Here is a 25,038-nt window from a genome sequence, read left to right as displayed (position 1 = left end):
TAAAAATTGAAGGTTTGTGGCAGCTTTGCATTGAGCAATCCTGTTGGTGCCATTTTTTTTTTGACAGCAGTTCTCATTTCCTGTCTCTGTGCTACATGTTGGAAATTATATTTCAAGCTTTTTCATTATTACATCTGTTATGGTGATTTGTGATCAGTGATCTTTGATATTGCTACTGTACTTTAGGTTGCCACAAACCAAGCACATATAAAATGGTGAATTTAATAGATAAATATTGTGTGTGTTCTGACTGCTACCACCAACCAACGATTCCCCCAACTCTCTGTCTCTTATTACCTATTACCGTCCTATTACCAAAGACACAGCAATATTGCAGTTAGGCATTTTAATAACCCTATAATGACCTCAAAGTGTTCAAGTGAAACAGTCATGTCTCTCACTTTGAATCAAAAGCTAGAAATGATTAAGCTTAGTGAGGAAGGCATATAGAAAGCCAAGAGGCTGGGCGAGGTGGCTCAAGCCTGTAATCCCAGCACTTTGGGAGGCCTGGGTGGGCGGATCACCTCATGTCAGGAGTTTAAGACCAGCCTGGCCAACATGGTGAAACCCTGTCTCTACTAAAAGATAGAAAAATTAGTTGGGCATGATGTTGGGTGTCTGTAATTCCAGCTACTTGGCAGGCAGGGCGAATTGCTTGAACTCAAGAGGCAGAGGTTGCAGTGAGCTGAGATCATGCCACTGCACTCCGGCCTGGGCGACATAGCAAGACTCCATCTGAAAAAAAAAAAAAAGAGAGCGAGAGAGAGAGAGAAAAGAAAAAGAAAGCCAAGATAGGCTGAAAACTAGGCCTTTTTTTGTCAAACAGCCAAGTTTGGTATGCAAAGGAAAAGTTTTTAAAGGAAATTAAAAGTGCTACTCTTATGAATCCGCAAATGATAAGGAAGTAAAACAGACTTATTGCTGATATGGAGAAAATTTCAGTGTTCTGTATAGAAGATCAAACCTGCTGCAATATTTCCTTAAGCTACAGCCTAATCCAGGGTAAGGCCCGGACTCTCTTCAAGTCTCTGAAGGCTGACAGGTATGAGGAAGCTGGAAGAATAGTTTGAAGCTAGCTGAGGTTGGTCCATGAGGTTTAAGGAAAAACGTCTCTGTAACATAAATGTGTGAGCTGTGGATACAAGTTATCCAGAAGGATCTAGCTAAGATAACTGATGAATCACCACACAGTAGATTTTCAATGTAAGTGAAACAGCCTTCTATTAAAGAGGATGCGGTGTAGGACTTCCATTGCTAGAGAGGAGAAGTGAATGCCAGACTTCACAGGATTGGCTAACTCTTGGTAGGGCTAATGCAGCTGGTGACTCTAGGTTGAAGCCAGTGCTCATAGAACCTTGTGAAAATCCTATGGCTTGTAAGAGTTATGCTAAATGTATTTTCCCTGTGCGCTGTAAGTAGAACAACAAAACCTGAATGACAGCACATCTGTTTATAGCATGGTTCACTGAATATTTTAAACCCACCCTTGAGACCTACTGCTCAAAAACCAGATTTCTTTTAAAATATTATTGCTCGCTGACAGTGTGCTTGGTCATCCAAGAGCTCACGTGATGTACAAGAAGATCACTCTTGTTTTTATGCCTGCTACCCCAACATCTGTTCTACAGCTCATGGATCAAGGAGTAATTTTGACTTTCTTTTTATTTAAGAAGTACATTTTGTGAGGCTATAGCTGGCCTAGATTGTGATTTCTCTGATGAGTCTAGGCAAAGTAAATTGAAAACCTTCCAGAAAGGATTTACCATTCTAGATGTCATTTAAAATATTCATGATTCACAAGAAGAGGTAAAAATACCCACATTAATAGAAGTTTGGGAGATGTTGATTCCAACCCTCATGAATACTTTGAGGGCTTCAAGACTTCATTTCAGGAAGTAACTGTAGGTATAGTAGAAATAGCAAGAGAGCTAGAATTAGAAGTGGAGCCTGAAGATATGACTGAATTACCTCAATCTTAGGGTAAAACTTGAACAGATGAAGAGTTGCTTCTTATGGACGGGCAAAGAAAGTGGTTTCATGAGATAAAATCTATTCTTGGTGAAGATGCTGTGAACATTGTTGAGATGACAATAAAAGATTTAGAATATTACATAAACTTAGTTGATTAGACCACTGGCAGGGCTTGAGAAGATTGGCTCCAATTTTGAAAGAAGTTCCACTGTGGGTAAAATGGTATCGTACAACATTGAAGGCGAGAGAGAAATCTTTCATGAAAGGAAAAGTCAGTCAATACAGCAAATTTCATTGTCTTATTTTAAGACATTGCCACAGCCATCTCGGTCTTCAGCAACCACCACCCTGATGAGTTAGCAGCCATCAACATGGAGGCAAGACCACCCACCACCAAAAAGATTACGACTCACTGAAGGCTTAGATGATTGTTAACATTTTTTAGCAATAAAGTATTTTTTAATTAAGGTATGTACATTTTCTAGACATAGTGCTATTACACACTTAACAGACTACAGTATAGCATAAACATCTTTTATATGCACTAAGAAACCCAAAAATTAATGTGGCTGGCTTTATTTTTATATTCACATTATTGTGGTTATTTTGATGCAAACTTGCAGTATCTTCATGGTATACCTGCATATTTTCCCTTAAATTTTAAATACAAAAACAAAGTCTTTAAAATAGAGCAGAACAAAGCCTTCAGTATAGGTCAATGATTCTAGTTGTGCCCTAATTTGGAACTTTGGAGCAGTAATTTTAAGAATTTAAAAGAGCTCTGAGACTAAAAAGCTTTAAGAATTACTTTTTAAAAGTTAAGTTGCTGAGCTTATATTTCATAGGTGTCTTTTTCAGGTATTTACAGGACAAAGGGCAAGTAAAAGTTCCTTTTTTAAGTAGCTGCCAAGGCTGCTTTAGTAGTGTTACGGTAGCAACTCAACATTTTGAAGGACATGTTTAGTTTTGCATTTTCTTGCTAGAAAGCTCAGATGAAAACTTTATGCAGGTGTGTGGAAGAATTTGAAGAAATGCAGTGCTCCTGATTCTTTAATTGACATGAACTCAGGATACACAGCTTTGCTGTCTTAAAAGTGTTATTTGCTTTAATCCAATCTAATCTTTTCTCACTACAGGGCTACAACACACAGCGATCTTGTTCTAAGAGCAACAAAGCTGGGAATTCCTTATAGAGTTATCCACAATGCCTCCATAATGAATGCTGTAGGCTGCTGTGGTTTACAGGTAATGCTGCAAAGGAAGTTTTTCAGTGGAATTAAGCAAAAATGTTTTATTTTTCCACAAACTGAAAATTCATTTAATTATATTTCATGAATCATAAAACATACTATGATTTGATACTAGACATATATACTAAGTTTTTTTACACTAATTTTTTTTTATGCTAGGTTTTGCCCCTTATTGGGATAGAACATTTAGGTTTAGCTAGAAAATGATTTTAACCTTATATCCAACTTGTACTTACATAAAAAGGAAAATATAAACTAATCTAGATGACTTAGTATTGTCGAGGCCCATGATTTTCCATACAGTATTGTTTTGTGTGCTGTTAAAAGCATTATGATGCCGCATTTCTTAATAGAATCGTATAAAAGCTAAAAGCCAGTGATACAGTCTTTTAAACTAGGTTGCTGTTATTGATGTGTAAAGTTAGGTATTTTTGTGTCCGACAGCCTTGGTTCTGAGGGGTTAAAAGAGTGCCCTACAATTGTTTCCAATATTTACTTCTTAGCTACTGACATTCACTTTCCAAGCTTGATGTTTGTGTTCTGATGTTCACACATGGATAATCCATGACAACTATGACTGCTGCTTGGCTAATGGTGGTTTTAAGACTTCATCAATTGTTAAGACACATTCCTATTTTCAGATATATCATAATAGGAAAATAACATGCATCTTTGAAGCTATGAAATAAAGTATTCCCAATGTGTCTTCCTGAAATGCATAATTTAAAAATAGGTATTTTTAAGAAGATATGTTAGCACCGTGATGTATGAAGATGCTTTAGGGATTCTGCAAACCAAGAAGTAACGGCATAACACCAAATAACAAAGATACAGATCCTCAAGGAGCCCAGTCATTATCTTTAATGCTATTGATTTTTTTTTTCTTTGAGACAGAGTCTCGCTGTGTCACCCAGGCTGGAGTGCAGTGGCTTGATCTCAGCTCACTGCAACCTCCACCTCCCTAGTTCAAGCAATTCCCCTGCCTCAGCCTCCCAAGTAGCTAGGATTACAGGCGTGTGCCACCACACCCAGCTAATTATTTTGCATTTTTAGTAGACATGGAGTTTCACCATGTTGGTCAGGCCAGTCTTGAACTCCTGACCTCGTGATCCACCTGCTTCAGCTTCCCAGAGTGCTGGGATTACAAGGCGTGAGCCACCACGCCCAGCGTCTATTGATGTTTTACTGAAGAGTAGTTCATTTAGAAAAAAAGAACTAAATGAGCACTAAGTGCCAGTAAAATGTGTGAAAAGTACTAAACTAGATAAGCTCTAATATCTTATAGATTTGGAAGTAAAAAATCTGGCCTGTTTTAATTAAACATTTGGCAAAGATTATCTTGACCAAGATACATTAGGTACTCAAATTTTCATTCATTAAATTTTAGGATTTTTTACATTAAAATAATAAACACGTATAGTTTAAAATCATGCATTTAAATTCCTAACATATTTCTAGCACTTCTATTGTTTAACATTTTGCAGATTTTTCTAATGAAAGAAAAGCCTATTTATATGTCTAAAGTCAGGCATGTTGGTTGTGTTTAGATGTCCTGGTGATGAAAATTTGCTTAATAAATTGAGGATCAATCTTAATAAATCAGGGATTTTTCTCTATACACAGAAGATAGGAGAATAAAGTCCTTTTTTTTTAATTCTTGAGTTTAACATTTCTGCAGAAGCAGTTAGCAGCTTAGTCATACAGAATCAGAATTGCTTCTATTTAGCATTGTTCCCACTTTAGAAGAACCATTTTCCTTGATAATAATAAATGATTTCTACACTCACAGGAAATTAGGAAGATAATATTGAGTATAAAAAGAAAATTAAAAAGCAACCATAGTACCACCACCTAAAGGTATCCACAGTTGCCAATTTTGGCTTATTTCTTTCAGTCTTTTTATTCAACACTTAGTATGTGTATATTTACTTAATATAATAGGCCAAACAAAGATTAGAAGAGATTACAAATTCTGAAATACTTCTTTGTATAGAATTTTATTATCTTTCTTAATTATTTGTGTGATAGGCTATATTAGCTCTCTTGTAGAAAGTTGGTGACTGAAATGGTTTTAAAACATTTTAAGACAGATAAATGAGACAATTCCATGAAACCAGCTAGCAGTGATTTCTGGATAAAAGCTGCATTATCAGTTGTGGCTGACTTCAGAGAAAAAGTTGTATAATTTTCTTATCATTGTGAAATGTTTCCTCTTTCTCTTACTATTGCATGAGTGTCTTCGAGTATTGCCATATGTTCATCTGTTTATATAATGCATTTCTAATTTGGAAAAATGTATATTACTTTCAGAAAGTAACAACTAATTTCCTTCCTTTTTTAAATACCACAACATTCATTGTGATAGCATTGTTGACCTTGTAGTGATTCTTATTGTTAGTTTTCAGAAGCATTAATTGATTTCATTGTTGTCCCAGGACTAATGGAGAAATGAAAATCCCTAGCTTAATACAATGAACACCTGGTTTTAGTGTTCATTATATTAAGCTAGGGATTTTCATTTCACCTAGTTTTAGTGTTCTTTGTATTAAGCAAGGTTTTATCATCTAAAGTTCTGCATCCTTCTATGATCTTAGAGGAAACTAATCTAAGCTCTTTCCATTCTTTTAGTCACTTAGGAACAGTTTTTGACTACCTGCTAAATCATAGGCATATTTAATTTTTTTTCTTCTTTTCTGTTTCCGCTTTTTACTGTTTCTAATCATTATTTTAATAGCTGCCTTACCGTCATTTTTTCCTACTTCATAGTTTTCCTTTTAAATTGTAAATCTAATTGTGCCATTCTTCTATTAAAACAATTTTGGTAAATTAATCCCCATCCTATATAGAATGTTCAGTTACTTGTATGTTGTATTAATCCATTCTCAGCCTTCAAATAAAGACATACCCAAGACTGGGAAATGTATAAAGGAAAGAGGTTTAATTGACTCACAGTTCAGCTTGGCTGGGGATGCCTCAGAAAACTTACAGTTATGACAGAAACAAACACATCCTTCTTCCCATGACAGCAGCAAGGAGACAAGCAGAGTAAAGAGTGGGAAGCCCCTTATAAAACCATCAGATCTTATGGTAACTCACTATCAGGAGAACAGCATGGAGGTAATTGCCCCACCCCCTGCCACTGGATCCCTCCCACAGCATGTAGGGAATTTGGAAACTGCAAGATGAGATTTGAGTGGGGACGCAACCAAGCCATGTTATATATGTTTATGATTTTATCATAGTATAAACTCTTTGATTTACTCATTTTCACATCTTCCATTGCATTCCATCACAGTGCCATGCATATAATCAATATGTAACAAGTACTTGCTAAGTTGGATTTCTTATTTATTTATTTTCTTCCCCAACCCCCTGCCTTCCACCTTGGAGTTGGAGCTTATCTTTGAAATTATATGCTCTGAATTATCATTTTAAAATTTAATTTATAAGTGGCTCCCATTTATGTATGAGAATAAATCTTGTAGCTGTTCTGTCTACATAGTCATTCAACTTTGTGTACCTAGTGTGTGGCCATGTGCATACTCTCTCTTAGTGTCATCAAAAATCAATGTTAAGCAAATCGTATGTGGGGATAAAAACAACAACAAACAAAACCCAACCCAAGACCAGTATTCTATATAGAAGTGAAAACTAGTCATTCTTGATTATGTGGTTTTGTGGTGCTTTTTTTGACAGTTTTGCTGGCTTGGCTTTCTTCATCTCATGGACTTAGCTGATTTAATGTAGTATATAAATATATGATACTTGCAGGGCTTAATAGAGTTCCTAGTAAGTTTAATTTTTCTTGATTTAACAGATTTTTAAACTTAATTACCACAGAAAATATTTTTGTTATACAAAATGACAAAAGCATTGAAGTATAAAATGGAGTTTTTCAAAGCATCTTTGCTCCTAAAAGGAAAGAAATATCAATGACTATGAGATGAGTTAGGAGACCATTAAGGTTATTCAAGCAAGTGGCATTGGGGGCTCAAACCATGGTTGTAGGGAAAGAAATGAATAGTCAGCTACATAAATTACACAGCAGAATTTACAGGAATTGGCACTAGATATGATGTCAGGAATTAGATATATGTTTAGAGGGAAGTCAAGTACAGTTAGATATTTCTAGGTAATTGCTTAATGCCACTCCAAATATTGCCCAAGACTTCCCACCTCTGTTACTTTGTTCATAAGATCTCTTTATTTCCCCATGTTCAACTTCTCTAACCTTAAATCTTATCTGTCTTTCAAGGTATAGCTTATAGCCTATATTTTCAGAAGATGCCTTCAGATGCTCTCTGAGTGAGAGAAATGCTGAATTCTTATAATGCTTAGAGTCTATAGCATATTTAATAATTATTATTACTACTTAATGTCTTTCTTGTGCATCTTCTAACTAGATTGTGCCTTAAGCCTAATGAGCGGATGGTTTTGAGATGAGTTTTTTGTTATTTGTCTTAGTTAAAAAATCCAATATTAAGTTAGGTAAACTGCTTTCTCTATAGTTACTCCAGATTAAAATTTAAAAAGGTCTGTGTTTACCTACTGTTTTCATAGAAAACAGCTGTTTTTGTAGTCTTTAAATCTAGATTTGCAGCAGTAATGTTTTGGAGGAAAAATGATCACAGCACAAAGGCTTATATTAATATTATAGGATGGTTCAATACTTAGGCTTCTGCCATCTCATTTCTCATCACTGTATGATTTTGCTCTAGATTCTTTTCATAGTTCACTGGTAAGCCCTTGGATTGTGAAACACAAAAAACTGATTCTTCTGTTCTTTGAGGTATTGACATCTAAATGGTGAAACTGTTTGCATAACGTTCCAGGATTCACTGAGGAAATTTCTACCACAGCTACAGGAGTGGTTACAGTTTATAAATCAGAGTCCTGGAGAGCAGTGCTTGTGTGAGGTTTGCTTTAATCTCTCAAATTAGACAATTCAAAGACACTGTTACACAGAATGCTTTAGCTAGTGTTTATATGTGTCTTGCATCTCAACTCTTTCTTAAATGGCCTATCACTTTCTTTTTGACTGAAGAACTTATTTCCTTCCATGATTGTATTTCCATGACTCTTAAAATATTTAAGACCCATTTAAAGTATATATTATTGCATATATAATTTTTTAACAGTTTTATCTTGAAGTTTTTTTATGGAATAATACTAATGTTTCATGATTTGATCAGAGATGTGAAAAATCCTTTTTAGAATGTAAACAGTTGAACTTGTCAGAATGAAATCCTAAATGTAGTTTCAAATATTTAGTAATATTTTTGAGCTTACTCCAATAAGGAAAGCAGTTGGGTTATAGCAGGACACAACATTTTAGAACATCTCCATTGTTAACACATTATCATTATTATATTATCAAATTCCTAACACTTACTGAGACTTTACTATGTGCAAGGCATTACTTAGGCACTCTGCATACTTTGTGTCATTTAACCCTTAAAAAATCACATTTTTTTGTTTATAGTTATTATACCCATTTTGTAGAAGGATTTTTCCCAAGGGTTGGGAACGTTGCTTGATTTGTCCATGATTAGTCATAGTAAGAACCAGTGCCGTGACTGCAGAGCCTTTGCCTGCTATATGAGACATGAGTAAGACCGCACAATCTGTGAGACCCAGAGCTGTGTTTTGCCTGTCATTTTAAACCTGTGACTGGCATAATACCTGCTACATAGGTGATCTATAATAATGTTGGTTAAGCTTGCCTCTTGTCATCTAGTGATAACAAAACCCCTCAGCAGGGCAAGAACCGTTTCTGGTAGCTTGGTACAGAGTGAATGTATTCCTGGCATTCCACATTGGAACTGGAAATACATTTTTCACAGAGAAACCTTGTCACATGTGGCAGGAAGTTTCATGATTGAATACTTGGAGTTACATGGGTCTTTGTACACTGACCTGTAAATTTGATTGCTACTGAATAGCATAACTTCCATGAGAGAATATGGTTTTAGGTAGCTTTCAAATGGACTTTGGAAGTAAAGCCTATTGTAGGTAAGATGTAGGCTGTGGCCTATGAGGGACATGATGAGCCTTCCCTTTAGAACTCAAAGGTACTGTTATGAGTATTGATTATAGTTTATAGGACCTCAATATGTGAAAACTGAGAAATGTTGAGCTGCTTTAGGGAATTAGGGATGAAGCACCTGAATGCCCACCTTCTCTGTTTCCTTCCTGCCTCTCTTCCCCTCATCTCTTGCTGCAGAGTCTGAAACTGATTTGACAAGCCATAGGCTACTGGAAGCAGAGGATCACTAACCCTTGCTCCAGACCAGTTTCTGCATTTTTAAATGAAGAACCCAAAGCTTAGAAAGATAAGTGACTTCTGAAGTTACACAACCATTTCAGGCACACAGTTAATTTGTGGCAGAGGGCTAGATGTAATTTTCAGAGTCTAGTGCTTTCTAGTTCTATTAGATTTATTACAAACACTATTTAAATAGAATAAATTTTTATACAAGTTTAATACTCTTTTACATTAAGTCTTTGAAAATAAATGTCCTTTGCTCAGTGCCAAGATAAGAACTAATATTAACCTATTATTTCACACTGTAAATAACTTATTACATGTAATGGGATCCTCACAACCCTAGGAGTAGGAAGAACAGAATTTTACCACTATTCCTTATTTAAAGTGTTAGAGTAATATCACACAGCCAACAAGTTGCAGAGCCAGAATTCAAAAGTAGATTTTCTCAGCATAAGATTTGAAACTGCACTCACTTAATGAACTAGTTCAGCCAGTCTGGATTAGAGAAGCAAGCCTTTTGACTGCAGTGATGGCGAAGTGGGGTGGGCCACTTGTGGGTTGAAGAGGAGGTTTGGAAAAAGGCCCTCATCCCTGAACTCTATAGTGAAGGAACAAATAGAATCTTGCTAAATTAAGGGATTGCAGATTTGGAGCAATGACTAGAGTGAGTATATACTTTGTTTTATTGAGATAATATGATGAAAAGGAGCATTTTCTCAGACTAGATTTAATTTTTTAAAATTAATTAGCTATACGACTGCTAAGTAAGTTGTTCCTTCTAAGCCTTGTTGGTCTCATCTGTAAAATGAGAACAGTAGTAACCTGTGAACCTTGCTCTGATTGCTCAGAATTCTTTTTTTTTTTAATCTGAGTTCTTTGGATTTCAGTATTTTCAGCAACTATATTGCTAAATTATGAAATTGTTATATATGTTCCTATATAAAATGTAGAAATACTAGAAACTTATTACTGAAACTTACTACTGGCATCAGAAAGACACCAGCTATTGTGAACCAAACAAATTGTGTTACCTTTTTTGGTGACAGATTTGATGCCCCACCCACTTCAAGTCTGATTTTCACTTTTTATTTTGGTTGTAAAATGATTAAATTCTCTATGAGTAGTAGTGAATTGTTCCATCATTAATTAATTTTTCTTTTTCTAGTTATATAAGTTTGGAGAGACAGTTTCTATTGTTTTTTGGACAGACACTTGGAGACCAGAAAGCTTCTTTGACAAAGTGAAGAAGAACAGACAAAATGGCATGCACACATTATGTTTACTAGGTAAGAGTTTTGGAATTTCCTTGAAGTCACAATATAGAACTATCATATTGTTCTCATATTGATTTTGTGTTAAGGGTCTATCGATAATTAGCCAGAGGTAAGAAAAGACACAGTCTAGCCATTTTATGCAGACCACACTCTTCCCATATTCTTAGAGAGACATGCATCTTCTGCTTCAAATACTGCGTGGCTATTTCTGCATGCACACTATAGTTATGCTGCTCACTCTTATGCCCTAGTAGATCCTCTCCAGTATTCCATATGTTACCCATTTGTCCATCAAGGATTTACTGCAATTTAATAGACATGCATTGAACAAGTCTTACCAAGGACCATCCTGCATCTTCCTAGGGAGGTTCTTTGAATACTGCAGTATTGATGCTATCAGATTCACAGTGATAGATCTAAAAGAGACTCTGGGGATCATCTTATTGAAGCTTGTTTTACAGATGAAGTTGAGGCCCAGAATATTGAATTATTTCCCCAATGTCACCAGTCAATTGGTGGCAGAACTGGTAAAATCAGATAGCCTTTTGGTAATAGCTCATTTCACTGTACCGTCTTAGCCAAATCCTATTTTCTGTTTAGTGTGGAAAGAGCTGGGATCACTGCCTTTGTTAATTAAGATAATAGTACTGAGCTTCAGAAAGGCATGGTATTTTCTTTCTGGCAGAGGCACTGACATTTTACTGATTCAATTTTGCTAATCAGCCTCTATTCTAGTAGCATATGTTGTAGAAAGAAATACTCATATCAAAGCCTTAGTCTGTGACTGAAAGAAACACAGCTAACTGACATTTTTGATAACTTTGAAATGATAACTTCTACTTGGAATCAGAAGACAAAAATCCCAGTGCTGCTCCTTACTAGCTAGAGAATACTGTAAACATTCCTTAGCCTTTATATTTATCAAATAGGAGTAATTCCTCCTACCTCATGGAGTTTTATAGAGCAGTACTTCTCAAACTATTTGTGGTAAAAAACTATGTTTGGGTTTTTTAAAATATATGTTTGATTTTTAAATTTTCAGTCCTTTATGTCAGTATCAAGTTACTATAAATGTTTGTACATATTCTTACTCCTGTAGTTACTTCATCATTTACTGGTAACACAAAGCTCACATACTGGCATTGGTCCTGAGATCACACTTTGAATCGTACTGTCTTAGTGAAACTATGTGTGAAGTTACTTACCAAAATGTCGATCACATACAAGATCAGGGAAGGGATTACAGACATGTACCATGATGCTTGGTTAGTTTTTGTGTTTTTAGTAGAGACTGGTTTTGCCATGTTAGCCAGACTGGTCTTGAACCCCTGGCTTCAAGTGATCTGCCCACCTCGACCTCCCAAAGTGCTGGAATGACAGGCATGAGCCACCGTGCCTGGCCCCCTTTTTATTCCTGACACCTTAGATCTAGATTAGGCCATAAACGCTTCTCTAATACATTTTATTTTGTCTTATGCCAATATTTGCTATCAGCTAGTATGATGTTTTCTTATTTTAGTTTATTGCCAGTGTGATTTAGTGCTTCATTCATCATTAATTAGTTTTATGATTTCATCCATGGATTTTCCATGTGAAAAGAGACTGGTCTTACTTTTTTATAGTCCTTACTTACAAGGACACTATAAGACTTGCGAGTTGGTGTGGACTATGCCATCAGATATATCCATCTTATTCCAAAGTTAGATCCAGTTAAGGTCAGCTGTGGGTAGAAGGTCAAAGTAGAATGATAGGAGAAGGATAACTTTTAAAAGGACTTTTGCTGAAGCAGTAGATGTATCTGAGGGATGAAAAATGGTGATTCATTGAAGCTCAGACACTAGAATGTATGTTTAATAACAGTACTGAAAGGTTCTAAAACAGAACAGGGAAGGAAGAGTCTGAGAGGCAGGCCACCTGATAATGTCCCCTATATCCTTTAAAAAGGACAGGAAGGGGAGCAAACAGCACTTATCTTTCCAGAAGCTTTGGAAAGGCAGATAGAAGATCAGTGTACAGGTATTTATTGAGTGCTTATTCTATGCCCCATGTATAGTTAGGTTCTTTTGGAATACTAAGGAAATACAGACTGGGTCCTGCTCTCAGAGCTTTGAAATCTAGTTTGGAACTAATGTGTCATGCACGTGAAAGTTTAAAGAACAATTAAGTTCTATTGTATGGAAAGGCAGGAAGGACAAACCAAAATTTTGGCTCTTGAGTACTCTTTCTAAGAGCTGCCCCTTTTCTTAGCTTTCCCGGGAAAAGACAAACAAGGTTAAACAATGTATCTTCCTTGCTCCATTAACAAAAGCAGGAACAGGGTGTGAAGTATAGGAGGTCATGATTTCAAATCCTCAAGCCATAGTTCTCATCATTTTATCATCTGGCATTCTCATTATTTAAATTAGTATCTATTTATTGAATGATTGCTGTGGGTTAAGTTCTGTAGGGATTAGTGAGGATAAACCATGGTAGGAAAACACAGAGAATTTAAAATTTACTTAGAAAGACCAGGCCAATATATATGATATAATTAGAGGTTAATAAAAGATAGCATTAATTGTATAGATCTTTCTAAGAACAAAAAGCATTTGAGGGAAGTCAACAAAGACTTTATGAAGGAATTAGGACTTGTGTTGCCCAGAGGGTGGATAGTTTAAGATAGCGGGTGATGGAGTGGTAGGAGAGCCACATGAGTAAATTTATTCAGTAGACATTTATGGAGTGTCTTCTGGGTACTTCATATTATGCTAGGTCCTGGTACTAAGATGAATCAGAAAAGCTTACGTACTAGCAAGTAGAAATAAAAAGGAAACATTACGGACTATGTGAAGACAAGGCACAAGTAGCACAGGGTCTGGATTGAGACTAAGTCACGAATGCAGTCCATGATTAAAAAGGATTTACCTGTAAAAATTCTCCTCAACCCTCTTTATTTTAAAAATCAGAATCTATAGAGCATATTTGAAAAGTAAAGAAAACTGAAAATGTGAAAACTCTCCCTATTCACAAACTACATTTCAGAAGCTCAGAGCAAATGAATTAATAAATGGTTAAATTTGTACAAAATCTTACAAACGTCAGTGAAAAGAAATCTAAAAGTTGACTTACACCATTGATTATATTGGAGGCCATATTGTTAATAACAGACATTTTTTTCTCGATAATGTGCCACACAAGTAGAAATACTAAATAAATAATTTAAGATTAATCTCTGCTATAATTTCCAAGCAAACTCTTTGATATCTTTTATAAGAAGCACTTCTATCATCACTTAGGAAATCTGCAGAAGTCTATTAAAGACTCCTCAGTTGCACTATGTTTATTTTTGCAAAAACAAACTTTGGCTGAACCATTTGTTTTCAGCATGTAAAGCAGGAAGCAGCTGTTGCTGTTGTATACTGAGTTCCTTTGAGGATGTAGAGTGATTCTGCTTTTTTTTACCTTTTACCAAATAGTTCAGTTGAGCATTAGTCATTAAAAAGTATACCAAATCAAATATTTGTGATGTGCGACTGTTAAGCTTCTTGAGAACAGAGGTTATATCTGGTCAGGTCCCTGCAGTATCCCAGTCTCTGGTACAGTGTCTGACACACAGTCGATGCTCAAAGCCTGTTAAAAGCATGAATACTTGGAATTATTTATTCATAACTATGGCATGTGTTAAAACAAAAGACTTTTTAAAATGTGGTAAAGATTTTTTTTCAGCTTAGGTTACATCTGTTGAAGGCCTTTCAGTTGGGTCTGTGCAGTGACTAGCTGATAGAAATGAAAACAAAGATTTTGATTAGCTGTTAGTAGTGTATATGCCAATGTTTATCTAATTATTTCCTTCGTCTTCTTTTCCAAAAGGAAAATAGATCTTAGCAGGATGGTCTCAGGGCCAAGCTCATGTTTTCTAACTACTGTAGTGGCATAACCACAAGCTTCCGTTCTCTATGTTACTGTAAGAAAGTGGCTAATTAAAGTGCAAGGGAGGAATGTTTCCCCAAAGTTTAGGTGACTCTTAACTGAAGTTTACACATAGGGTTTGGGATAAAGTTTTTAATTAAATTAAAAGAACTATTTTTACTTCCTACAGACATCAAAGTAAAGGAGCAGTCTTTGGAAAATCTAATGAAGTAAGTTGTTATTCTGAGAATGCATACATTTGTTTTATTTACTTGAACAATTCAATAAATTCTACTTAAATGACCTGAGTTCTAAAGATGGTTGAAAATGAGCTTTCATTAACAGTGTGAACATTAAACATTTTTATTTTTATGAAATCATAAGCAGTATAATAGAGTAGACATAGCAATAAATTTTGTAGATTCAATACTGAGAGCAGTGGTTGGCATCTAACAAACACTCAGTATTTGTGGAATGAATTAATGCATTGGGATTCTGAAAACGTGGGTTTGAGGCTGGGCGGGGTGGTTCATGCCTGTAGTTCCACACTTTAGGAGGCTAAGGCAATTGGCTTGCTTGAGGCCAGGAGTTTGAGACCAGCCTGGCCAACATGGCAAAACCCCATCTCTACTAAAAATGCAAAAATTAGCTGCACCTGGTGGCACTTTCCTGTAGTCTCAACTACTTGGGAGATTGAGGCACGAGAAGAGCTTCAATCCGGGAGGCAGAGGTTACAGTGAGCCGAGATCACACCACTGCACTCCAGCCTGGGTGACAGAGTGAAACCCTGTCTCAAAAAAAAAGTCGTGGGTTTGAGTCCCGAGTTTGCCTCTAGTTGAGTGCTTCCATCCAGTAGGCAGAAGTTGCAGTGAACAGAGATCACATCACTGCATTCCAGCCTGGGTGACAGAGTGAGACCCTGTCTCAAAAAAAAGACATGGGTTTGAGTCCTGGGTTTGCCTCTAGTTAAGTGCTCTTGGGAAAGTTACTTCCATCTCTGAGCCTTATTTTCTTCATATGTATAATGACAGTACTAACTCTTTTTTTACTTAGAGAGGCAGAGTGTCTAATACAGTACCCATTACCCACATGAGACTAATGACATTTGAAATGGGGTTAATGTGACTGAGGAACTGAATTTTTTATTTAATTTTAATTAATTAAAAACTGATACCCAATTTTGTTATTAGAAAACTTTTAAATACATTTGGAACAAATTTAGCATATAAATCTACTTTTATAACCATAAATTTTATGAAATTTAAATACAGATCAACTATTTCTAATGAAAATTTAACATCAAAATTAAGATGTGCTATAAGTACATACCAGATTTCAAAAAGACTTAATATAAAACAATCTCTTTAATAATTTTTATATGAGTAGGTGTTAAATTACAACATTTTGGATTAAATAAAATATGTTATTAAAATTTTTGCCTTTTTAAAAACTTTTTTGTTAATATGACTACTAGAAAACTTGATTATATATGTGGATTCATTTATATTTCTGTTAGATAGCATTGACAGAGAATTGTTTTGAGAGTCAAGAAAATAACCTGTATGAACTGCATTGTAAGCTGCAGTAGCTATATTTTTATTAATATGAAAGTTTGGCAAGCCTGGTAGACTTTTGAGACATACAGAAGTAAACATATGTCATTACCTGAGGTTTTTAAGCATCCAAGATGCTTTCGTTTACTTCTTGTAGAGGAAAAAAGTGAAAAGAAGAATATGTGGTTTAAAAATGGTCATAAAAAAACACTAAATAACCTGATTAAGCTAGGGTATAGACCAAGTTGCCACTTACTTGAATTGTTTTTGCTGAAGCTATCACTTTGAATAAAGGTAACTTTCATTTAGACATCTATCTTTGTGTTCCTACCATCATTTCAGTGAGATCAGGGAAAGTTGAAGTAGAACAGTGAAACAGCTTAAGAAATGAACAATCATCATGCTTTTGTGTATGCTTAAAGTGAGTACATGTAAAAAACATCAAACAGAATGTAGATTGTAGTACTTGAGTATACCTGGGAGAGTAACTGCATTAATAACATTATGTAGTTTTATGGCTAAGAACAGTGACATCTACTTTTCTACCTATAGGGGCAGGAAGATCTATGAACCTCCACGGTATATGAGCGTAAACCAAGCAGCTCAGCAGCTCATGGAAATTGTTCAAAATCAGAGAATACGAGGAGAAGAACCAGGTGCCCAAGACCCTAGAAGGGGTCTCGTATTATTCCTGTATTTAGATGTATATATTATTTCTGCATTTAGATGTGTATATGGCTTAATACCTCACACCACTATGGAAGCAAGAGTCAGTGTTTTTGCATTGTACTATTTCTTGTCATTTTTGTCCAACTTTAACTTAAATCTCATAGACTTCAAGTTGTAGTGAAAGGAAAAAAATGGCATTCTTTTATAGTAAAATTAATACCATTCCAGAAAGTGAGGATTTTTCACAAATTAAACATGTCAGACTTGATATAAATATGTTAGTGTATAAATATTTTTGTAAAATATATCTTTCATGTTATCCCTAATCAATGGGGAGATCTGTTTTGCAAAAATATACTTCTTCTACTTTTATTTTCCCTTTTTTCATTCTTAACACTGAGACTAGGACTAGTTTTCTTCAGGGTAAATATAAAAGAAAATTTGCTGTTATATTCCTAATATGTAGACACAGTATGTATTATATAAGAAAAATGTTTATTGTCAATAAATCTTTATGGGAGGTTTTTTTTTTCTTTCTTTTTTTTTGAAACAGGGTATCACTTTGTTGCCCAGGCTGGAGTACAGAGGTGCAATCTTAGCTCACTGCAGCCTCCACCTCCTGGGCTCAAGTGATCTTCCCACCTTAGCTGGACTACAGGTGCATGCCATCATGTCTGGCTGTGTGTTTTTGGCAGAGACAGGGTTTTACCATGTTGCCCAGGCTGGTCTTGAACTCCTCAGCTCAAGCAATCCTTCCTCCGCCTTGGCCTCCCAAAATGCTGAGATTACAGGTGTGAACCACCATGCCCAGCCTACTGTGAGATTTTTTTTTTTTTGGTGATGGGTTCTTGCTTTGTTGCCTAGGTTAGAGTGCAGTGGTGCAATCACGGCCCACTGCAGCCTCTGCCTCCCAGGCTCAAGCAATCCTTCCACCTCAGCCACCTGAGTGGCTGGGACAACAGGTGCATGCCATGATACTCAGCTAATTTTTTTGCATTTTTGGTGGAGATAGGTTTCACCATGTTGCCTAGCTGGTCTCGAACTCCTGAGCTCAAGTGATCCACCCGCCTTAGCTTCCCAAAATGCTGGAATTACAGATGTGAGTCAGTGTGCCCAGCCAAGAGATTCCTGAGTGATTGTTACTATTTTATTCTCATTAGTAAGCCCTGTTACAGTCGTGAAATAGTCTGCAAGGAGGTTCTATATCCATAACTTTGTACAGAGGTTGCTTGCATTCCTGTTTGTCCTTGGATAAATCATTGGCCCCCTTTCGATCATTGTTCAATCAAGATCCCTTTCCCAGCTAAGGAATACAATCATTAAAGGGTAAGCCCTTTAGCTGTAGCACCAGAGTGAATAATAGTAGATTTCATTAAGGCTGGCTGTTTTGAACTTAAAAATGTAAATAATGCCAAATGTTCATTATTTGTTAAGGAGTCTGTAGTCTACTAGTCTCATATCTACTATCTGAGCCCTTATTACCATAATTTAAATGAGAGAGTATTACATTTAAAAAAATGAGAAAACGGAAGCTTGTCACATAGCCAATTGGATGGCCAGTCAGCAACTCAAATCTGTGCATTTATTTCATAATCATAGTTTCTCCAGTAGATCTAGGTCAATATGAACATATCTCAAACAAGTTATTAAAAACATTGTTTACTCAGAACCTATTTAAAGATAAATTCTGTACAAATGTAGAGTATAAGTATAGCTTATCAAGTTCTGAAAACTCAATGCAAGTCTCTGGAATTCTGAAAGTGTAAAGTTTGGAAGTACTCTTTTATATATTAGGTAATACAAATGATTTAGAAAAGCCTTGGATGAATTAGTAGATAAGTCATTAATTATCTTGAGTGGCTAAAGAGATTTAAGATATTTGGGGTTTCTTGAAATGTACTTGTAGTACTAATGCTAGCTTGACTGTTGGACAGGATGATGCATTTGCTGAATTGAATGGCAGTATCTTTTTTTTTTAATAGCAATTACCGAGGAAACACTTTGTGTTGGCTTAGCCAGGGTTGGAGCTGAAGACCAGAAAATTGCGGCAGGCACTTTACAGCAAATGTGTACTGTGGACTTGGGAGAACCACTGCATTCCTTGATCATCACAGGAGGCAGCATACATCCACTGGAGCTGGAGATGTTAAATCTGTTTTCCGTACCAAAAAATAGCTTGGAATCTCAAAGCATTGATGGACTCGGAACATAGACATTTTCTATTGTCTGATGTAAATTTCAGCCATGTATGGATTGATATGGTTTGAATTTTAATCCCCATAATCTCCAGGTGTTGTGGGAGGTACTTGAATCATGTGGGCAGTTTCCCCCATGCTGTTCTCATTATAGTGAGTTCTCATAAGATCTCACGGTTTTATAAGCATCTGGCATTTCCCCTACTGACTCTCATTCTCACTCTTTCCTCCCCGTGAAGAGGTGCCTGCTGCCATGATTGTAAGTTTCCTGAGGCCTTCCCAGCCATGTGGAACTGTGAGTCAATTAATCCTCTTTTATAATTACCCAGTCTTAGGTGTTTCTTTTTAGCAGCATGAGAATGGACTGATACATGATGCATGCATGCTTGCGTAACAAACAGGTCTTTGGCTTGTCTAATGAGTATAAAACAAATGACCAAAAAAAAGCTGACTCAACAATGCTTGGTTTCCTGTGGCAGTGAGTTTTTTCCCTGTGATATCATCAGTTGTTGCTGCTATTTTGGCAACTTTTCAGGATGTACACACATAAAGCAGATCAGGCTGGAAAGCTTGTGGATAGACATCCATTGACAGAATCATTTAAGAGCAGTTTTTTAAGAAACCAATTTATACAAGGTGGTTGTTAACAGAATATAACTTAGAGGTAACTGGAATTTGATTCACTTGAATCTCAGTTTTAAAGGGTAAAAGATGTTATGAGTGCCAACAAAAGCAAATAAAAGATTAGTAAATGTTCACAAAATATGTTTATAATTTTCTTCTTTTTAAGAAAAGCTAGCTGTCCTGATTGCATGATGAGTTGTCCTGACAGCAGCTGGTATTAGTGTATATAAACAAAGGTAGAAAGATTACATAGCCATCCAGCAGTCCTACTTAAAGCTCAGCTGAGCGCATGCCACAAAATGACACCCTTCTGAATTCACTGTCTTGGTTAGCTGACATCCTAATTATGTGTTCATATTCTGCAGTATTTTGGAGGTTATATAATCGTTTAATTATAAATGTTCAGCCAGCCTTGTACAGTTGCTGTTTGGTTTTAAATAGCATCTTTCACATCCAACCAGACAAATGGAAAATTTGCTGACTACAAAATAAAATTTTTAAAAATGTAAGTTTGAAGGCAACAGTGAATTAGTCAAGATATGCCGTATCACTTAATTAAGTTAATATGCCATTATATATGTGCAAGTAGTCAGACTCTTCTTACCAGTTTTAAATAACACTCCATGTATTATATTTCATGACCAAAAAGTTTTATACTTTTTGTCTGTTCTGAATAGAAATAGCTTTCTTGTGTGCTGGTTCAGTTGGTCCAACTCTTAAGTATTTCCATGGCCCAATCAATTTTTCTGAGCTCTTTATTTAGTAAGTTCATTGGAAGTTGAACAAAGATTTCTGTACTCTGTGGGATCATCAATTAGCTAATGATTATTTGACTTATTTTACATCATTTGAGATAAAAGATATATAAACATTTCTTGTTTCTTTTTTTTTTTTTTTTTTTTGAGACAGAGTCTCCGGTCGCCCTGGCTGGAGTACAGTGGTATGATCTTGGCTCACTGCAACCTGTGCCTCCCAGGTTCAAGCGATTCTCCTGCCTCAGCCTCTGAGTAGCTGGGATTACAGTCATGCACCACCACACCTGGCTAATTTTTTTTTTTTTTGTATTTTCAGTAGAGATGGGGTTTTTGCCACGTTGGCCAGGCTGGTCTTGAACTCCTGACCTCGAGTGATCTGGCTGCCTCGGCTTCCCAAAATGCTAGGATTACAGGCATGAGACACCACACCCAGCTTCATTTTCAATCTGTTAGACACAGAAGGGGAGAGAGCCAAGTATATTTAAATACTAGTTGTATGTTATTTTCTTCTCATATGTTATACTAAACATTTAAGAACTATAAAATGAGGGAGTTCTGGTTTTGGTAGTGGTGTAATAGCTTATAATGTACAAACCCTCCCGATTATAAACTGTGGATAAAATATAATAAACAATGGTCTACAAACTGTAGGGAGTCATTGAAGACAGCTGTGAACTACATTGGTTTTTCCCCTTAGGTCATTCCCAGACTGTGTGGTAAGAAGTGGCTAGAACTCAAGAGAAAGTTGCAGTCTCACTGGCTTGAGGTGGTAGGATGGAATTGAGGGCTGCTAGAAGCACTGAAAATTAAAGTGGCAGATCCTAGAAATGAAGGTATCAGAAATGGAGAAGTCTTCCTATCTGCATATGATCTCTCCTTAAATCCTTGGCTAACTCGTGAACCGGGCATGCCCTGGGAAGACTCCAAGGACCTAGGTGGAAAGCCACAGTTGGAAGGCTGAAGAAACTGAACAGAGATGGCCGCTCTCGATTGCAACAGAAGACGGAGTTTCAAGTTTGAATTCTGACGAGTTAGAATAGCTTGATAGTAAAGACTGTGCATAAGACTAAAGATTTATGCTAAAACTAGGACAAAACCTTTTATATAATATAAAATCAAAGTGATTAGCCGATAATTTAAATGAGATCAAAGCTTAGCACTCTTCAGAGTATAATAAAATGAATCTCGATAACATATTAACAATAACCGGAATACAATAAAATGCTATAGGATGTCCAAAGAAGTAAGAAAATATGGCTTATAGCTTATGTTTTGTTTTTGTTTTTGTTTTTTAAAAAGCAGACTATAGAAAAAAAATCCTAACATAAACTAGATGATAGTGGAATTAGCAGACAAGGATTTTTAAAGCAGTTTTTAGAACTATGTTCATGGATGAAAAAGTAAGGTGGTTGTAATGAATGAATATAGATGCGTACTCTCAACCAGAAAGTGGAAACATGTTTAAAAAAAAAAAAAATGGTTGGGTTTAACCACAGAATACAGATGACACATTAAAGAAATTGTCTAATCTGAGGAAGAGAGAAGAAAAGATTAGAGAGAAGGTAAAAAACACAGAGACTCAATGCCTTTTGGAGCAGTATTGAGCAATTTAACATATGTTATTGAATTTCCAGAATAGAAGCAAAATAGGGCAGAAGAAAATAGAAGTAACTAACAGGCCAGAATTACCTCAAATTTGGTAAATCTGTCAACTCCAGATTGAATAAACTCAGTGAACCCTAAGGGGAATAAATAAAATCACACCTAACACGTAAAACTGATGAAAACCAAGGATAAAAGAAAATCTTAAAACCTACCAAGGGTGGCAGTAGGGAAGCTACCGAATTATTTTAAATTAAACTTAACTAGGTTCCTCTGTTTGCTAAATCTGGCAATCCTATTCTGTATGTAACTTAACCTCAATTTAAATGAAATTGTAAAATGAACACTCCATTATTCAGCAGGGAAAGGACGAACAATAGTATTTTCAGTCTACTGTCTGAAATCCCAATGTTAGTTAAAATAGAAATGCCTGAAGGCTGCATACATTTGTTTGATTGTTTATTTAATAGTGTTTAGCTCTTTAATACTATTCATTTTAATGTTCTTTAAAATTATCATGTAGTGAAACCCCATTCCATAATCTAGATATAGAACAGTTTCATCACCCAAAAGAACTTCTGCTATCCCTTTATATTCATTCCTCTAGTTAATTCCTCTTTATTGCTCATTAGTGTTCTCTCATATGGATAGTTTATCCATTCGCTATTTGAGAGATAATTGGTTTGTTTCCACTGTTTAGTGATTATGTATAAAGTTGTTAAAACATTCACATACAGGTTTTTGCTTGAAATTTTATCCAGGAGGCTTGCTGGATCACATGATTAAGTGTGCACCTAATTTTATAAGAAACTGCCAAAACAATTTCCAAAGTGCCTGTACATTTTGTATTCTCGCCAGCATTGTATGTGTTCCCATTGCTCTGTATCTTGCCAGCACTTTATGTTGGCAGTATTTTTGAACTATTCTGATAGAGGTGCAGTGGTGTCTTGGCTGTGGTTTTAATTTGTATTTCCCAATGCCTAGTGATGTGGATCATCTTTTGATGTGCTTATTCACCATTCTGTATCCTATTTGTTGAAGCATTCGTTCATGTCTTTTGCCTACTTTTAAATTGGATTGTTTCCATATGGTTAAATTTTGAGCATTTGTTACATATTCTGGATAAAAGTTTTTGTAAGATATATGACTTGCAAATATTTTCTCCACATCTGTAGTTTGTCCTTTAATTCCCTTAACCATTTTTGGTAAAGCAAAAGTTTTAAACTTTAAGTTCAGTTTATGTTTTTTCTTATATGGATTATGCTTCTGTTGCCATGTTTAAGATCCCATCACCATACTCAACACATAGACTTGGTATTTGTATGAAATGTGAGTTTTAGGTCCACGGTCTTTTTTTTTTTTTTTTTTTTTTTTTTTTTTTTTTTTTTTTTTTTTTTTTTTTTTTTTTTTTTTTTTTTTTTTTTTNTTTTTTTTTTTTTTTTTTTTTTTTTTTTTTTTTTTTTTTTTTTTTTTTTTTTTTTTTTTTTTTTTTTTTTTTTTTTTTTTTTTTTTTTTTGCATGTAGATGTTTAGTTACAACATCTTGATAAGACAGTTCTTCCATTGAATCCTTTCTGCACCGTTGTAAAAATCATTAAGCCATATTTATGTAGATCTCTTTCTGAACTCTTCTGTTCTGTTGATCTGTGTGTCTCTCCCTTCTATGATACTATGCTGTCTTAATTACTTTAGATTTATGGTAAATCTTAAGAACAGGTGGTGTGATTCCTTTAACCTTTTTTCTAAATTATTTTAGCTATTCTAGTTCCTTTGCCTTTTCATATAAATGTTACAATTAACTTGTTGACATATACAAAAGAGCTTCTGAGATTTTGATTGAAATTGTTTGAAATGGTGTGGATATTTTGGGGTTTATTCTGTTTTGGGTTTGCCCAGCTTCTTGACTCTAGGTTTATGTTACCAAACTTGGGAAGTTTACAGCCATTATTCCTTCAGATCTTCTTTCAGCACTATATACTTTATCCTGTCTTTGAGATATTCTGATAAATATAAATGTTAGACATTTCTTATTATCCAACAGGTTCCTGAGCTCTGTTCATTGCTGTTGTTTTTTCAGTATGTTTTCTCTGTTGTCTGGGGCTGATAATTTTTATCCATCTATGAATTCATTGACTCTTTTCTGTGTCTTCTCCATGCTGCTGTTGAGTCTATTCTGTATGTTTTTAAAATTTTGGTTACTGTTGTAAAAGTTCCATTTGGTTCTTTTTATATCTTCTGCTTTTTATTTTAACATTTGTTGCAAGATTATTTGTGATTTCTTTGTCACGTATTTTTCTGTAGGTGTTTGAGCATTTTATATAGCATTTTTGTATTTGTTTGAGCATTTTAAATGCCTGCTTTAAGGTCTTTGTTAGATAATTCCAAGATTGATATCTCAGTTTTAGCATCTATTGATTGTTTTTCTTTTGTAAATTAAAAATTTTTTATAGCACTTTGTCAAGTTTTTGCATTATAGCTTGGATATTTTGAATATTATGAGTTGCTGGGTCTTGTTCAGATTTAACGGAGAGTATCAATCTTTTTGTTTTAGCTGGCAACCAACCTGTTAGGTTTAGGATACAATTCTAAATTGCTCTTGATGGGCTACAGTTCCAGTATGTACTTTCAAAGACTGCAGTTCTCTTTGGATCCATCTCAAGTTTGTGGCATGCAGTTTGGGACTTCAGTCTGTTGGATAGTTTAGTTCTCAAGATTCTCAAGGCTAAGTAGAATCAGATCCAAGCATCGGTAATTTGAGGATGATCCTTGGGGTTCATAAACAACTTTATGAGGTTGCTTTCCTGGGTTCCTCCCATTCCATAATCGCTCCACTACTTCCTGATTCCCTGGGCTCCCTTTCTTGGCTGGTCCTTTGGCCAGAAATTTGAGGATCTAGTTACTCTACTCCTGCTATTTCATAACTTCGTAACTAGGCCTGCATTCTTACCCATGTGGAGGGAGCACAGAGAGAAAAGAAGTAGCAGGGTTGC

At 35.5% G+C, this 25,038-nt stretch overlaps 1 protein-coding gene across 4 annotated transcripts in view; it reads left to right on the top strand.

Moving 5' to 3' along the window:
• The window catches only part of DPH5 (diphthamide biosynthesis 5), a 28,313-nt gene extending 8,480 nt beyond the window's left edge, over window positions 1-19,833 (top strand). For 3 of the 4 annotated variants that reach the window (XM_037745408.1, XM_017547649.2, XM_017547648.2), the window contains exons 4-8: window positions 3,108-3,216; window positions 10,655-10,775; window positions 14,842-14,881; window positions 16,757-16,860; window positions 18,856-19,833. In XM_037745408.1, the coding sequence (XP_037601336.1) occupies window positions 3,108-3,216; window positions 10,655-10,775; window positions 14,842-14,881; window positions 16,757-16,860; window positions 18,856-19,085 (604 nt within the window). In that variant the 3' untranslated portion in view covers window positions 19,086-19,833. The remainder of the gene's footprint in view (window positions 1-3,107; window positions 3,217-10,654; window positions 10,776-14,841; window positions 14,882-16,756; window positions 16,861-18,855) is intronic. The other variant, XM_037745409.1, reaches the window with a different exon arrangement.
• The last annotated feature ends 5,205 nt before the right edge of the window (window positions 19,834-25,038 follow it).

This window comes from Cebus imitator, unplaced genomic scaffold (assembly GCF_001604975.1).
Source record: "Cebus imitator isolate Cc_AM_T3 unplaced genomic scaffold, Cebus_imitator-1.0 Scaffold199, whole genome shotgun sequence".
In the NCBI taxonomy this organism is placed as follows: Eukaryota; Metazoa; Chordata; class Mammalia; order Primates; family Cebidae; genus Cebus; species Cebus imitator.
This window is presented reverse-complemented; position numbering and strand designations above follow the sequence as displayed.